General features: G+C 40.9%; 1 protein-coding gene across 1 annotated transcript in view; it reads left to right on the top strand.

Annotated features, from left to right (window-relative positions):
* COLGALT2 (collagen beta(1-O)galactosyltransferase 2) overlaps window positions 1-18,180 on the top strand; it is a 117,295-nt gene that overhangs the window by 59,279 nt on the left and 39,836 nt on the right. The window contains exons 2-4 of the mRNA XM_004013865.5: window positions 9,478-9,588; window positions 12,901-13,018; window positions 14,907-15,041. Of these exons, the coding sequence (XP_004013914.2) occupies window positions 9,478-9,588; window positions 12,901-13,018; window positions 14,907-15,041 (364 nt within the window). The remainder of the gene's footprint in view (window positions 1-9,477; window positions 9,589-12,900; window positions 13,019-14,906; window positions 15,042-18,180) is intronic.

Here is an 18,180-nt window from a genome sequence, read left to right as displayed (position 1 = left end):
CCAGAACAGAGTGGATTCTCCAAAAATAAGAGAGAATAAAATAAAATCTATTTTCTTCACTTTCCATAATAATCAAAATTTGGGCAACAATCCCAAGGGAAATGAAAATGCATGTTCATACAAAAACTTGCACATGAAAGTTCATAGCTTTGTTGCTAATAGCTAAAAAGTAAAACAACAAACCTCCATTAATTGGTCAATTGATAAATAAAGTGTGGTCTATCCATACAGTGAATACTGTTCAGCCGTGAAAAGGAATGAAGTACTGATACATGCTACAACATGGATGGACTTTGAAAACATCATGCTAAAGAAAGAAGTCAGGTACCAGGAGGCCACAGTTGAATGATTCCATTTCTATGCAATCTCCAGAAATTGCAAATCCATAGAGACAGAATGAGTGGTGACCAGGGGCTAGAGAGAGGGGATGATGAGAAGTGGCTGCTGACGGGTACAAGGCTTCTTTTGGGGTGATGAACATGTTCTGAAATTAGATCATAGTAATGGTTGTATAGCTCTATGGGCACACTAAAAACCACTGCATTATATACTCTCAAAGGGTGATACTAGGGGTGTGAATTACAGCCCAATAAAGCTATTATTCACAAATAGGAGCAGGACTAAATATGCCTTAGTTGCTCTGGGAAGAGATGTTATAGATGGCGTTTGTGCAAGTATACCTGTGTGCTCACGATGTGTTTCACTGTTTTTTTCTTTTTTCTAATAGTGACTCTATTGCTATTAGACTGACTGAGAGAATTATTTAGACCTTGCCCAACCTGTGCATGTCAGTATTTCTTTGTCCCTGAAGATGCTTTCTGAGTATGAGGAAGCAGGACAGTGATACTACTGCTATCCTCCCAACCATACCTGAAATATTTAATTACTGAAATATGTGCCCTGAGCACGTGCAGATGGATGGGCAGTGTTATTAAAGGCTGAGATAATGTGGTCTTTGTGTTAGGTCCCTGGTTTCCACAGAGCGCCTGCCGTGGTGGAATATTTTTATGGCATTTCAGCCTAATAGGTTAAAACAGGCTTTTATCTCTAAACCTGAATATCTGGCTTTTCTTGGGAAAGTCTAGCATTTCTGGGCACGCATTCTAGCATGGCAGCAATCGGAGGGCGTCTGCGTGTGTCTCTGCCTTACAGTTCTCCTGTCACACCGTCCCCTCAGACCGGGCCCGTCTCACTCCTGCATGTAACCTGTGCTCAGCCTTTGTAGGCATTTGGGTTGGACTGAGGAACATCTTCCTGAAATTGTCCATTTATTCACTCATTAAACTGATGATTAGTGCCAGCTTTACATGGTAAGCTCTATTAGGTGATGGAATAGTCCTGTCCACAGGGAAGAGGGTCAGGTAATGGGGAAAGGCAGGAGCAGGGCAAGAGCAGCTGCGATGTCGGGCACACGGGCAGGGAATCGGCATGTAGCTACAGGTCTGGGGCGGGAGGTTCAGGGTTCCTGGAGAATGTGTCCCTGGATAGGATGGTATCTTCTCTCTGGTGACCCATTGAAGAACATTTCACTAGTAACTCCATTTCTTCAGGGCATAGCCACAAATTAAGAAAACTTAATAGAATTGGAAAATCCAGCAAGGAAAAGAGGAAATAAAGAGTAGGTGGAAAGGAGTGGGAAGAAGAATAAACAAAGGAGAAAGAAGAAAAACAGGGGAAAGGGTACTTGGATAAATGAGAGACATATTTATCTTGTCTTGGATGTTGCCACTGATGCTTTCATGAAATGCCAAGGTTTTTGGCTCCAAGGAAAATTATGCCAAAGGGAACTTCGGCAAAGCTTATAGGGAACTAATGAATCTTCCCATTTTTCTTGTTTTATTTCCTGTCATCCTTTCATGTTGAGATGTTCCCATTGATTAATGTGCTTGATCAGGCAGAGAATTCCTTCCAGTTTAACAGGTGGGCATCACTGTCTGTGGGTGTGTGTGGTGGGGTGTGTGAGCTGGTGTTGGGAGGGGTATCAAAAGGCCTGAAGGAAAAGTTCAGGCTCTAACCCCCACCATTTCTATGGCTTCAGCAAGACATAGCCTCTCATCCTCAGCCTTCTCATCTCCGTGTGTGTGCGCGCTTAGTCATTCAGTCATGTCCAATTCTTTGTGACCCCGTGGACTAAAGCCCACCAGGCTCTTCTGTCCATGGGGATTCTCCAGGCAAGAATACTGGAGTGGGTAGCATATCCCTTCTCCAGGGGAGCTTGCCAACCCAGGTATCGAACTGGGGTTTCCTACATTGCAGGTGGATTCTTTACCAGCTGAGCTACCAGGGAAGCCCTAACATGGAGAAATAAAAAGAATGTCTATCTTAGCTAATCATGAAGCTCAAAATGAGACATACGGGGGTGAGGGGTTCTTAACACCAAGAGAGGAAAATCTAGCTCACGATTGAAAGTATCAAGAAATGGTCTATTTGTAATATGTCTAATTAAGTTCATCTTGATTTTATTAAAATGATAATGGGCTTTTGAATTCACCATTACCTGGTCAATCTGCAAATTTAACCATGCCTCCTTCTTGCTCTTTAGGAGTGCAATTGATTACTTGGTTGATTCCATTTCCAGAATTAGCATTTCTTTTAATATCACTCTTACACAGTCTTTAGATGTAACGCCTACGATTGTTTCTGAGACTGAATGGTTCACACTAAGGAAGGACACCATGAAAATAGAAATATTTATTTGTTGGTGAGGAGGGTTTCATGAGAAGTGAGTTTTCCTGATTTGTTAGTTCATTAGGAAGAATTGCTACTAACTGATTTGGTAGGATCTAGGAGAAGACTTTTGTTGGAAGAAATTCCCAGGTTCCAGTTCATATCTGTATCCTGATATGAAACATAGTCACCCAGCTAGTCCACCCAGCAGACAGAGTCTAGTTTTTTAAACAGCACTACACAGTAGCCAGGAGGCAAGAATCCATTGTCGTATTTTGCCAAGTGGCCAAGCATGTCTCTTCCCACCTTGGCAGGACAGCAGCTGGTGAGCCTGTCCCTGAGAGCAGAGACAGAGGTGGTGGGACTTGATGACATGCCCTTTCTTGAAAATGAATTTCACTAGTTGCTTCTAAAAGTGAAATTTTATTTGTAGGTGGAGCTCTTTATTTTCTACACCAATGAGTCTTCCTTGCTGGATGAAAACATGAGGCAATTAAGAGGGAAATTCAGATTTTGAAGTCTCAAGTTGGAAAATTCATTTTTTGCCAGCTCGCTAGTCATGGCATGAATGGTCCAGGTGGTGACTAACTTTGTTGTTCATTCCATCACAGCTCCCTTGAGCCTCTTGCAGGTTCCAAGACAGTGAAGATCAATCACTGCACAGCATTGCCTTCCTTCTGCCCCCCTGACTGCAGGCCTGTTGCTCTGTAGCATTGGAAGTCTAGACTTTCTGGGGTGGCAGGAAAGCTAAGAACATTTCCTGAGGGTCAGTGCAGACGGAGGTGATCAGGAGAACTATGTCCTCAGTGTCTGTGTTCCACTTGCAGAGTGGTCCAGTCCTCATCTTTAATTTGGCTCCAGTGGCCCCTCACTTAGTAATGTGAGTTTAGCTCTCACGACCTCAGTAGTTCTTATAAAGAGAAATGAGCCAGTTGCAATTATTTCAAATTGGCTACTTGTTCAGGAGCCAAGACTGAGGAATGAAAACTGACCTTCTAAAACAAGGAGGAAAGTCAGTGTGTTTAGACGTTGCCAAGGAAACTTCAGTTTTATTTCTGGCTGCAGCCAAATAGGAAGGCTAGGTCACTCTGAAGACTTGTTTGTCTGCTGGTCTGCTGCAGAGGCTCTTGCTTTCCCCTGTAAGAGTGACCATGCACCTGCTGGCCTAGGGACTTCATCAGCCAAGAAAATCCCTGTACGTGCTGTTGACTGAATTTTCAGTATGGGCGTGAGTACCAGATTGCTCAATCATGTCCAACTCTTTGTGACCCTTTGGGCTGTAGCCCGCCAGGCTCCTCTGTCCATGGGATTCTCCAGGCAAGAATACTGGAGTGCACTGCCATGCCCTCCTCTAGGGAATCTTCCTGACCCAGGGATCAAACCCATGTCTCTTACATTTCCTGCCTTGGCAGGTGAATTCTTTACCACTGAGCCACCTGGGAAGCCTGCAGTATGTGTTACTGCTGTCCTAATCTGACTTTGAATCCAAGACTCATGGGCCTTTGCTGACACGCACAGGTAGGGAAGAGGAAGAGGCAAGAGGAACTAGAAGCAGAAGCAGAGAGGAAGCGGACATGCAGCTTGATGGTGAGACATGACTTAGACTCCCTCCTGAGGCCATATGGATGTTGCCCCTGTATCTGCCAGCTCTTGCATTTCAGGTGCCACCAGCTCCAAAGAAAGCCAGCAAAGACTAATGGACAGAAAGGGGACCAACCATGAGCATCACAAGAGTATCAGGGCCACAATTCTCCTGAAGGTGGAGGAGGGAGACCTCTTAGTGGCTGGCAGGTTCCAGTACTCCTGAGACTCCAGGTCGCTCTCCCATGAGGCCTTCAAAGAAAATTAATTACATGAGGATTGGTACAGCTCAAGAGCTGATCTCTCCTTGCTATGTCATTGGGAGCCAGAGAGATGATTTAAGATGATTTAATGTGACTCTATACTCTGGTTGGGAGAATTGAGGCCAAGATTGAACAGGCTTAGCTTCCCAAGAGCCTGGTGTTCCAGCCAGTACCTGTTTGTGCTTCATAAACAGTGGTGCTCCAATCTGATTGGTGAAATCATTAATCACTGTGTATCACTTTGTCGGTCACCTCTCCAGGTGTATCTTCACATCATTCCTTGCTTTCTTCAAGGAATCCTCTAGTGATGTCCGTTCTTGATCTCATTGGCAGCAGATGGCAGACTCATCTTCCCTGGGACTGGAAGGAGCTGTGGGTTTGAGAGAAAGCCTTGGCTTCTCCTGCACACTCTGTGTCCTTGATGGATAAATCTGTCCAGCTGCAGATTTTTGTGTGTCCTGCAGCTGGTGGAGCTGTAGGGCGGGTCAGGCACTGCACTATTACATTTTCTACAGGGCTCTGAAAGCAGAACCTTTAACTCAGGCCCCAAGTTTCCTCAGGGAGCTTGCATCTGGACCTTTGCTCTGTCTCTCTCTCTCCAACCCTCTGAAGACACCAGGGCCTGCATGCTTTCATGATTATGTATTCAAACGGAAACACATTTTCATCAGAGGGATTAAAAAGCAGCAGTTAGAAGTGTCTGCCTGGATTTCTGTTTATTTGCCTTCACCAGGGGAGTGGAGGAGCAGGGCGGTGTTCTCGAGGGGGCGGACTGCCCCCAGTGGCCTGGAGCCAGCCCCTCTGATCTTCCTCTGGGACAAGGCAGGAGACTGGCTGTGTGCATCAAAGGCGGGTGTGGATGGACCTGCAACCACAGTGGGAGGACTTGCTCATTTCCTCGGAAGGCTGAAGACAAAGAGAATCTGAACAATTGGGGGAAGTAACCGTATAGGAAATATTTAAAACTTAATCAGGAGAGTATTCCGTCTCTGCCTCTACTTTTAATTAGGCACATCTATCTTTGCAGATTTCACGCAGCTAATTTCTCAGGATGCTTGGCAGTAGTGGATACTTAGGCAGAGTTTGGAGTTGTTTAGTCTGTACACCAGGAAAGTAAATTTCATATGATGAGACCTTTGTTAAAATAATTAGGAGGAAATGCATCAACGAGTAGGGAGGGTGAAGAGAACGTCAGTCCCATGTAATGCAGAAACAACAGTCAAGGAAAGAAGTAGATGCTGTCTGAAGCTTCCTACACTGTAAGGCATTTGGGAATAATATGGAATTCCTAAAACTTTTGGCTCGCACTGCAGTCAAGGTTTTTGGGGTTGGTTTTGTTTTAATGTACTCTTACGCATAATGCTTTGAGTGAAGAAAAATGTGCATTAGCGGGTTCTCAGTTTCAGGACTTGCTCTACACGTGCTTCATACCATGAGACCAGTGGGTTGACAATCCTGATGCCCTTTCCGGCTATGATGCTGGACGTCGTGCTGGGCCTTGGTGGCTGCGGCCGTGTGTGGCTGTGGATGTGGTTTTTGCTCATAGGCTATACTTCTCAGCACAGCTGCAAGCTGGATGGGGTCCATGCCTCCCTCCCACGTTGCTTCCTGGCCCATTTTCCCACCTGCTTGTACTCCCCCACCTCTGTCCTAACATGCTCACCTCGTGTCCCCCAACACTATCAGCAGCACACATCACCTCTCTTCCCTCCAGAAAATAGAATGTCCAGGTGGGTCTGTGGGTCTCTCCCTCCTACATCTTGTTTCAAAGAAAGGGGCTGGTTCTAATCTGATTTCCAGAAAAGATTTGAAAGTAGATTGAATCGGCCATTGGCATCACCTCCTGATCCTCTATTTTTGAATAATGTTTTAAATAAGGATAGTTTTCATTCAAATATCCATTTTAAGAAGTAAGATTTTCAAATATTAGTCATACCCCTCTTTCCTTCATTTTTCTATACCTTGTGACATAAGCTACATATCATCATGTTACTTGGTGTTTTACAGAAACATATTCCCTGTGTAACATGGCCTTTCACTATGCTTTGCTTTAACAGTTTTTTTTCTCTCTCTCTTGAATATTATTTCTCTTAAAGGTTTTTCATCCTCTCTTAGAGATTTCACTTGTTCCTTTTGGAGCAGCCGTGACCCCCAAAAGCTCAAGTAGGAAGAATAAAAACCATTATAGATTGGGTTTAACAAAATTCTATGTATTGAATTGCTTTAAATGGAAGTGACCACTGTTCACGTCTCTTCATTTCCTCTTGTCAAGGCCATGCTCCCAGGGAACCACCACTGCTGATAATGCCAATAGCTTTCCCTCCCCAGTAGGAACTGCTGAATTGCCAATAAAGTATAAGTTGCCAATAAAGTATAAGTGAGAGTATATTTTTACTCTCACTTAAGTGTCTCAGATGCCTCTCTTTTCCCATGACTCACTCTTTCTGATTGTCCTCTATTTCTTCCTTCCTTCTCCCCTTCCATCCTGTCTTAATTTTATTCAGTGTGGTTTTAAAAAGTCAAAACTAGTGCTGAATTTTCACTAATGCTTTAGGAGTTTTGTAGCATATTCATTGAAAGATAACTGTTCTGTAGCTATGTCTTTATCAGGTTTAGGAATCACTGTTGCAGTTGCATTATTAAAAGGGCTTGGAACAAGCCACATAACTATGGAAGTAGCTACTGTGTTAAGTTGGGCTTTCCAGATGGCTCAGTGGTAAAGAATCCGCCTGCCAATGCAGGAGACGAAGGAGATGCGGGTTCTGTCCCTGAGTTGGGAAGACCCCCAGGAGGAAATGGCAACCCACTCCAGTATTCTTGCCTGGGAATCCCATGGACAGAGGAGCCTGGCAAGCTGCAGTCCATGGGTCGCAGAGTTGAACATGTCTGAGTGCGCGCATGCGCACACATACTCTTAAGATATCTGGTAGAATTTCCCGATGAAACCATCTGGGTCTAGTGTTTTCTTTTGTTTCTTCCTTTATTTCTTCCAAAAAAACTGTTCTCTTTGTTTTATGTTTCAACTGAAATCAGTTTTGCTAACATGCATCTTGCTAGGACATCTTCTATTATATTTAGTTTTCAAATTTATTTTTCATTGAGTTATATGAATTAATTGCATATGATTTTTTTAAAAATTATTTCATGTCAGTCATATTCCTTTCATCTTTGTCTTTTCTTTTTTTTTAATTTTTGTGTTGTCTGGGTTATATTAACTAGTGATTGTCTTTTGTTGATTTTTTACTTAAAAAAAGTAACATTTCTTTTGTTTATTAATTCTGCTTTTTCTCTGTTTTCTACCTCATGACTTTCTACTTTCATCTTTATGCCTGTGTGTTTTGTTGCTCTTTCTCTAGCCTTTGGAGTAGGAGTTTAACTCATTAACTTTTTATTGATTTAAGGATAAAAAACTGAATTTTCTCTGACCACTGCTTTAATTGTATCCCTCAGTTCTGATCTTTAGTGTTTTTATTATTTATCTTTAGAAGCTCTAAAGTTGATTTGTATTTCTTCTTTCACTTAATAGTTGTTTAATAGAGAGTTTTTAATTGAATTTTGGAGGTTTTATTACTAATTTTTGATTTTATGAAGTGACCAGAGAATGCTATAAGTATTATTCCAATTTTGTAAAGCTTTCTTCATAGTGTAATTGTTGGTCAATTTTTGTGAATGTTTCATGTGCACTTGAGAAAAGAGTAGAATCTCTGTTATTGTGTTCCATAAATTCTTTACATATTTACTTTCTCCCCTTTGCACTTTCTTTAACTGAAAGTAGTATATTAACACCTCTCATTATTGGTGCTTGCTTTGCCTTTCTATACTTTTTGCTGTATAGGGGTTGGCAAACCACAGCCTGTAGGCCTGCTGCCTACTTGCATAAACAAATCTTTACTGGAGCACAATAATGCTCATTCATTCATGTGTTATGAATGACTGCTTCACTGCTACAGAGTTAAGTAGCTACAACAGAGAGTATATAGCCTACAAGCCTAAAATAGTCACTGTCTGGCTTTTAAAGAAAAGTTTGCCAACCCCTGTTCTATATATAGGTGTGTGGATATGCACATTTATGAAATCGTTGATGTGAATGAGATTATTTAGCATTATTATTATAATTACAATTTTGCCTTGTTATGTTTAATAATTTTGGCCTGAATTCTGCCTTATTTGATGTCAAGGTTGCAGCCCATGCTCTCCTTCTTTCTCTTCCGATTGGCTGGCATATCTGTTCATTTTGAGGTGTTCTGAATAACTTTGCCTTAGATGCACTCTATTATACATAGCACGTGTTTGCTTTGTGACAGTGAAAACATTTTTGTTTAATGAATGACTTAAACTCCTTTTTAAGTGAATCAGTTTGTTAAACTTTCAAGATAGAGCAGAAACAAGTTTACATACATTGTAGACTGTTGAAGGTATTCTATTTTGTGTAAGTGATGGTAGAGTTATCCAAAATACATTGGTGAAGATACCTTGGACTTTGAATTTTATACTGGAAACTGCTATTGTGATTTCCCCCTCTGTGTGTATTTGATTAAAGCACCACTGATTAAAAATTCTGTGGGACTTGAAAATGGAACCGAATTATTGCTTAAATTGAGAGTTGCCCTTATGAAGTTCAGAGGTAGATACCTAAAAATCGGATGCCTAAAAATTAAAACAAATGGAAAACTTTCCAAGAATATTAGTTAACTAACCCATTCATTTTACATATATACTGTTTTTCAGATTGATTCTACTATTGGCCAAGTCCCGCTTAAGGGTCTAATGACACAGAGATGGTTGAAAGCCATATCTCTCGCTTCAGAAATTGGTTGTCTAGATTGGAACACGAGGGAGTCATTTTCTTGTACACAGTGTCTAGAACTGGCTGTTCTCCTTTCAGTTTATCTGGAGTGTTTTGGCTTCCTTCCTCTGTCTTTGGATGACATAGTAACTGAACTGTGTGGTGCTTTCTGTCATGCAGGGCCGCCACTGACCACAATGTGGATAATACAACAGAAATACTCAGGGAGTGGTTGAAAAATGTACAGCAAAGCTATCACTACGTGGAGTGGAGGCCTATGGATGAACCTGAGTGAGTAGCAGAGAACATTCTGTGAACTCGTTGTTTACCCTTCCCCCCCTTAATCAGTTTTCCAGTCACTTAGGTTTCTAATCTTAAAGGCACATGTGATTTTTAGCGACCCCATGGACTGCAGCCTACCAGGCTCATCCGTCCGTGGGATTTTCCAGGCAAGAGTACTGGAGTGGGGTGCCATTGCCTTCTCCGCTGTATCTGATAGTAAGTTACAAAGACCTGCTATTTCTTCCTTTGACAGATCTTTGTATTTCTTTTCTTTTTTGCTCATGCAGCTACCGGCCAGGTTCAGAGTTCTCAAGTAAATTAACACAGTAGTGTATATTTTAAAACATTGATATTACTTATTCATACTTTGAGTATTAACCTTTTACACTTGAAGGATCATTGTGAAAAGTTTGTATACTTCGTATATATACCTTACTTTTTCACCCATCATATCTTGGTAATTGTGTCACAGCAACAGTTGAAGAGTGTCTCATCATTTTTGTGACGGCAGAGTATCCACTGATGGGTGAACTGTAATTATTTAATCATCCTCCCACTAATGGACATTTACATTATTTCCAGTCTTTACCCAAGCAATTTCTTTTTTTCTTTTTTCTTTTTTTGGCTGCACTGCACAGCATGTGGGATTCTAGTTCCTGGACCAGGGATTGAACCTGCGCCCCTGCATTGGCAGTGCAGAGTCTTAATCACTGGACCACCAGGGAAGACCTTACTGCAGCAATTTCTTAGTTGCTTTTATCTTCAAATCATACAATATACCACACTGTCAAATCAGTCTACCTAAAATATTAATGATGGCCTTTCATTTCTTTGTTGGAAAAACTTCAGTGACTCTCTACTGCCTACAGAATGGAGTTCAAATGCCTGATTTGAAATATTTCATAAATAGTTTAAAAATATCCATATCTGTGCACCAATATTTCCTAAAAGAAAACTGCCTTATCCAGATGTTCCTTTTATTTTCAAGCCCAGGCTTTCCTTCCCTTCTTTGTGATAACCTTTATCCCAGATTCTACCTGCTCCCAAAAGCTGTGGCTAATCATTCCAGTTACAAATGTCTACCTTCTCTCAACACTTGTCTTGCTCATTTCCTGTATCATCTTGTTCGGCCCAGCAATAAACTTAACGAACATTGACTATCCAACTCATGCATTTTTTCTAAGTTATTTTATTTTTTACACATGGGCTAAAATGTACAGATACTTTATGTTTCACTCATGCTATGTTCTTGTAAGCACTAAATTTATACTTGTTGAATAAACAAATGAGTGGATGAGAATATGAATAAATATATTTCAAACTTACTACTCTAAATGTTCCCCAGGCTACTAGAGTTCTAGATTCAGGAACTGTAGAAGTGGGATGAATTGAGCTGCTGAAATTTTTCCCAGGATAAGTCATTTATGGGAAGCTGAATATGTATTATAAAAATAATAAATGCTGTTCCAGAACAAATTTTTGTTCTTCTAGACTCTCACTGTATAATATTTTTTATTACATGTACACATATATGTATCTACATCTATGTCTCAATCTCAGCATATGGTCTATAGATGGAGCAAACCTTAACAATCAAGTGTGGACACTGTAAAAGATTCTGAACACTGGTTTGGAGTTACTTAGAATGGAATTTGGCCCAGTTAGAGTGGCCCAGAAAAACTCTATGTACTTCTCCCGCATCCTGGTAATTTTCTCCATAGCCAGATTGTGACTAAATACATTGGTTTGTTTTTTTTTTTAATTCTTTTTAGTTTTTTATTTTTTAAATTTTAATATCTTTAATCCTTACATGCGTTCCCAAACATGAACCCCCCTCCCACCTCCCTCCCCATAACATCTCTCTGGGTCATCCCCATGCACCAGCCCCAAGCATGCTGCATCCTGCGTCAGACATAGACTGGCGATTCAATTCTTACATGATGGTATGCATGTTAGAATGTGATTGTGACTAAATACATTGTATGCCAAGGTCAGTGTGAGAAATATCAGAGAAGGTATTTTTAGGGGCAACATATTCAGAAAAAAAAAAAAAAGACATGAATCCCACTGATTTTTGTAGAGACGATTGGGGAAAACATTTCAGAGACTTCCTGTGTAATAAACAGTTTTATTCATCTTATTTGTGCGGGTATGGTCTCATTTCTGTGGTTTCTCTTTTCCTGAGGCAAATGTCCTGCCAGTGTGCAGCTACAAGGGCTTGAAGTGGTGGCCAGTTTGGGGCCCCTGTGACTTTATCAATGTCCGTACCAGGTGGGAGCTTTCAGAAGGGTTCTCAAGGGTGAGCGAACCCAGCTGCCTCCGTGGCCGTGGAGGAGTCCCGGCGGCCTTGTGGGTGTTGAGAGACATTCCAGCATCATGTATTGCTCCGTGATCTCACTCTGTCTGGGGGAGATCAACATGTTGGACTCTGTAGAGTCCTTTACTGAGACTTGACCACAGAAAATAGACCTTTGTTTTTCCCAGGAAGCTCCTAATTTAATACTGTAACATTTTCAAATGTATCTGATGGCTGAATGTATGAGAAAGTGTCTAGGAACATGAGCTTTGGGGTTATTCCTAGATTCAAATTCTGGCTATACCCCTTATTAATGGCATAATGTTAAGCAAATGACTTAACCACTCTGACCAATTTCCTCGGCTGTAAAGAGAGGAGAGTGGTAGCACGTCATCATAAAAATAGTGAATTCTAATGAGAATTGAAATATTGGGTCAGCCAAAAAGTTCATTCAGGTCTTTCCATAAGATGTACAGAAAAACCCAAACAAACTTTTTTGCCAGCCTAGTGTTTTGTATCGAAGAAGGCAATGGCACCCCACTCCAGTACTCTTGCCTGGAAAGTCTCATGGATGGAGGAGCCTGGTAGGCTGCAGTCCATGGGGTCACTGAGAGTTGGACACGACTCAGTGACTTCACTTTCACTTTTCACTTTCATGCATTGGAGAAGGAAATGGCAACCCACTCCAGTGTTCTTGCCTGGAGAATCCCAGGGATGGCGGAGCCTGCTGGGCTGCTGTCTATAGGGTCGCACAGAATCGGACATGACTGAAGCGACTTAGCAGCAGCAGCAGCAGCAGCAGCAGCAGTGTTTCGTATAAAGATTCCTGTGTATGGGAAGCAGCAAATTACTTAATCTCTCCTTGCTCCAATTTCTTATATGTAATAAGGGGATAATGATAACCATAACAGCATTGACTTCTTAGGGTTACTACTGGAAGATAAAATGGATTAGTACGTAGTGCCTGCAATATATAAGCATTCAATAATTATTAGCCATCATCATCATAATTATTATTGTTATAGGTCTTACCCTGATGAAATTGGACCAAAGCACTGGCCTGCCTCTCGTTTTGCCCACGTGATGAAACTACGACAGGCAGCCCTTCGAACTGCGAGGGAAAAATGGTCAGACTACATTCTGGTAAAAACAGACGTTTAATTTCTTGACAGCCGTTATCTAGAATGGGTCCAGAGCAATTGTCGATAATCTAGGACTGTGGGAGCAATCAAATGACCCTTTTTAGGCCTCTCCTCCTCAATGTTCTAATAAAGGCACAAGAAAAAATCTGGAGAACTTAATATCGTGAGACCTGGATTTCATCTCAGACCCCTTCCTCACATGCATTTTAAGTGAGTAAGCAAATAAGCTCCTAAATTATTCTATCTCTTTATTGTAGTAAACATGAAAACCCCTAAATCTTTTTAGTTCAGAGGGAATGCTGTGGGTAAAGCAATATGAAAGGTCTTAACTTCTTGGGACTTCCCTGGTGGTCCAGGGGCTAAGACTCGAAGCTCTCAGTGCAGGAGGCCCGGGTTTGATCACTGCAGCATGAGGGTCAACTAGATCTCACTAAAGAGCCTGCATGGCTGCATGCCCCAACGAAGATCAAAGATCCACACACCACAGCTAAGACCCGGCACAGCCAAATAAATACATTAAAAAAAAATTTTTTTTTTTTTTTAAAGAAAAACTCTTTAGAAGAGTTTTGGGGATATGAGAAATTAATTACTTAAAAATAGTCAAATTAGCAGCCCTGAAATGCTGTTCCTTTTGGCCCCTGAGTGTCTGGGGACCAGTACCTCTTGCTTGGTTTCCTAGTTGCCCCTAATTATGCTGGACCCTCCTGGAGAATTTCTCTCCATGAAGAAGCCCCTTTACTTTCCTTAGAACTTGCAGAGTGGTCCAGAAACATGCTGGCCTTGATGATTAGGAATCCATGTTCTGTCCCATCCTTGTCCTCCAGGAACCTGGGTCTCCATTGGAAAGGACAGGTCCCTGAGCAGTAAGGAGCCGCAGTCCCTGTTCTCATTTGAAAACTGACAGAGTCTTCTTTCTCCACAAGTTTGTGGCAACCAAGTTCTTCCTCTGTGTGCGCCCCACAAATCCATTTAATTATTTTGGCAAACCTTTTTCAGTACAACACTAGAAATACCACCAACAAAACAAAGCCAGTGACGTTTCATAAAACTAATGGACGTCTGTTCTCTGACCACCCTCAGCCTCGCAATCACAACAGAAATCAGCACAATAGTTTATCACACACCCATTTTCAATACAAATAATTTCATAGAAGTTTCAGTTGTGCTGATATTTAACATTGCATAGCTGTTTAAATGTCTTTGAAGTGTACAAGTGCTGAGCCACAAAATTTTGAGTAAAGAGATTGACTATCAAAAGAATGAAAGCTTCTGAGGTTTTACTTTCTGTGTGTGTGGGATATATACATAACATAAACTCTACCATCTTAAATTTTTAAGTGCAGTGTGATTATTTTATATAATAGAAACTGCTATGCTGTCCCTGTAAACAAATGTGTTAACACGAATTTCTGATGAGAATGGGAAATAGCTTCACTAGTATGTAATATACTTTAAACAAAAAATTCTAATTGTAGATGGATTCATTTGGGGCCAGTCTGACATTACTATAGACAACCTAAATAGGTCTGTTCATTTGTGCTTAGAACGAGCACACAATAAATGCGAATGAATCTTTTAAGGGCTTGAGAGCCATTCATATCTTATATTTACCAAGGTGTAGCTTGAGTTCCAGTCTAGTATTTGCCCAGTGATAATACCAATTCATTACTTGGTGCCTTATGCAGAGCTAAACACGTGGAAGTTAGATGGGATACATTTTGCCTAAATGAAGGCTATCCAGCCCCAAGGGGTTTCCATAAGGAAAACATGGAGAGCTGGTTCTGTAGGTCAGGGCAAGTTTCCATGTTCCTTTGGCAAGTGTTAGGTTACTCTTATACCCATTACTGAAAAGTACCTTTTCATCTGATGTTGTCCTTTTCTTTTCCTAGTTTATAGATGTTGACAACTTCCTGACTAATCCACAGACCCTCAATCTACTGATCGCAGAAAACAAAACCATTGTGGCCCCCATGCTGGAGTCTCGGGGCTTGTACTCTAATTTCTGGTGCGGAATCACACCTCAGGCAAGTCTGTTGGTTAACAAATTAAGGTTATGAGTTTTAACAAGGCAGCCACCTGTCAGCAGTAGCCCCGTGAATCTTTTTCTGATTTTCTCCCTTGAAACACGCATGTCATTGTGTTACTAGAGCAAGGATTTTCAGGAAAGGAGGTAAACCCATGTCCAATGCCAGAACCCAAACAGCTCTTCTGTGTTAATGAATTGTGAGGACATTATTCTAATGAGTTTAGGATTAGAAGCTTTAAATTAACCAATAAAGCTTACTGGGATTTGTACTTTTCTTCTCCCTGATTCAGAGATTTTTAAAAAATTAAATATTTTTGGTCATTAAAACTCACGTGAGAACACTATAAAAAACTGGAAATAGAAAAAAAGTTTTTTAAAAAAATCATGTTAATTGCTCCTATTCTAACATCATAGATAATAGATTACATGTTTTTAACTATATCATCAAGTGGCTATTATGTAATTTACTTAGCCTTTCTTTTAGTTTAAAAACATTTAAGTTATTTACAACTTTTAACTGTTATAATAACCATCATGATTAGCATAAAATTTTTCATATTTAGTATTATTTCCTTGGGACAGCTTCTAAGAAGTGAAATTAGTGAGTTAAAGAGTATTAAACATTTTAATGACCCTTGATATATTGCCAAATTTATTTCCAAAGAAACTGAATAATTGGAACTACTGTGGTAGATGTTTTTACAAAATTTAAGTTAAAAACAAAATTTTAAATTTCCATCATCTCTCTTTTCCATTGTAAAAATCTTCAAAGTCTAGAGAGGTGTTGCAGTGAATGTTTATGGCTGATTGTATTTCTGATTCTTTAGTTAATAAATTAAGAGAGATAAACTGTTCAATGTAATATATATCAATGTAGGCTAAAGATGCTCTAAGGGAAAAAGTGTAATTTAGGTGTGTTCTCATGCTCAAAGAGCTATATTTTCAGTCCCTGTTTTATATTTGGTTTGGTTTTGGATGAAGAACGAGGCCAGTGGTGTGCTGGCAAATACTTAGTGGTGGCTCTCTGTAGGGAAAACCCCTGATTGGCAGCATTTGCCAGCTTTCATGGTGTCAGTACTCCCACCATGCAAATGTTGTTTAAGCTGAGGGGAAGGTTAAGTCAATTGAAGTGCGGTCACTTGATATAATTATTAAGCGTATGCAAAGCTTGCTGTTAGTGGTTTACTTAGAATGGTGGGTGTGAGCATGACTTTTGTTTGTACAGATTTTAAACTATCAACATGACAACTGGCTTGCAAACTCCCTGAAAATTTAAGTCCTTGGCTCTTGCACTCGACTGGAGTGGGCATTGCTCTTTTGTTAACAAATATTTCCTGCAGTTCCAAGGGATTTTGAATGTATGGTATCCACATCTCTTCTAGGGACGCATTAAGTTCATATTTATAAAAGCCAATTAGTTCCTTGAGGAGAAGATATTATATTAAATTTAAGTTCATACATTCTCAGTTAATCATCTGCAGCACTTAACGTGGCACCAGCACTCTAGGGTGTTTTTAATGAGTCATGCACTGATACCAGCATGGAGAGTGGATTATCCTCATAACTGTGGCCTTCCGGTTTCTGTTGTCTTATTTGCTTTAATATTAAAAGCTCACTTACTTTGCACAGTGAAATTAAAATCTAAGCAATTGGGGGGCAATTCTTAGTTATGTCTGTTTCTGGCTTTCTGTCGTCCTCAGTCAGGCTTCTGCGAGGGCAGGAACAGAAACAGCCAGTGACTTCATAAGCGTAAGTCAAGCCTTGGTGTCCAGTGCCTTTAAACACGTTCAAAACAACATGACCTCGGTTATGTCTGGTCACTAAGTAGGAGTGATTACCGACAATATTCAGTTTATGTGGAAAAAGAGACGCATCTGTTGCCTCCACCTCTCTGCAGGAAGCATATGAGGTCTCTTTCTCTCCTTCCTTCTCTGCTTCCTTCCTCCCTGTCCCCAGGGTATTCTGTGATTCATCCTCATGAATTTTCCAAGCTCCTCAGTCTGAGAATATCCTTCTGAAGTAGCCTAGAACTTTGCATTTGGCGTGTGTTCCTAGGCAGTTCCTCTAAAGAACCAGTTTTCCCTTTATCCCTTGGAAAAATTCTTCTATCCCTTGCAAGAATACTAGTAAGCTGAAAGATGTTAAGTAATCTTTGTTAAAGGCTAATACAAAAAAATTGTGAGAATAATAATCCTTCATCTGATGCATTACAATTTCCAAGGTATGTTCATAGACTGGATCACATGTGATCCCTTCTACAACCCTGGGAGATCAACAGATCAGTTTTTACCGCATCTTTTCTGGAGGAGAAACTTAGGCTCGAAGAGGTGAAGCATAGAGTAAGATTGATCAGCTAGATGGTTATGATGATGCTGAGGCACATATCTTCTGAGGCTTCTTTTGTGATCCCCTTGTACCTTATCACGTGGTCAGTTTGAGCATTAGCTAGACTAGAACACTAGTCTGGACACTAAAAGAAATGCTAGAGAAGAGGCTGTAGTGCCTACAGTGTGGGTAGGGACACCACTGCAGCAAGTGTGACCCCAAAGTAATGTGACTGATTAAGGAATATGCGAGAACTTGTACAACTGCTGGGTATCGTGCCCTTCAGAGTCCTGGCCCTGTGAAGTTTCACACTTGTTCCATGAGCCTGCTGCTGCCTCAAATGTATTTAAAAATGCCTTTCCAAGCTTCCACATGCTTTAAAGTATATTTTGTTGAGACTCATCTTCATCCTCTCTGGAATGGATTTGAGTTTTGGCAATAGTCAAGTTACGTAATTGGTGCCACTGGAGTATAAAGCTCCAGTGGATTCTGCACCCGTACGGGCTAAAGCTGGGACTGTCGATTTACTGCTCTGTCTCCAGCATCTCACACAGCTTGGATTGCAATAGGCATTCAGGAGATGTTTGTTGAATGAACAGTTGAGCTTGGAGGGAAAGCAAGCTGGGTTACTCCAAACCAGTGTATTCAGAACCACAGAGTAAGGGCATTGGTTGTCCTGTGTACTTGCCCAGAGGGAACTTTCAAAGAGGAATCCCCCAAAAAACATGTAGCAGTGGCAGCTCCACCAGAATAGTGAATAAATCATTGCATTGGAAGAAGGCCCCATTAATATGTTTAGGTACTGCATGTTT

This window comes from Ovis aries, chromosome 12, assembly GCF_016772045.2.
Source record: "Ovis aries strain OAR_USU_Benz2616 breed Rambouillet chromosome 12, ARS-UI_Ramb_v3.0, whole genome shotgun sequence".
NCBI classification, from domain to species: Eukaryota; Metazoa; Chordata; class Mammalia; order Artiodactyla; family Bovidae; genus Ovis; species Ovis aries.
This window is presented reverse-complemented; position numbering and strand designations above follow the sequence as displayed.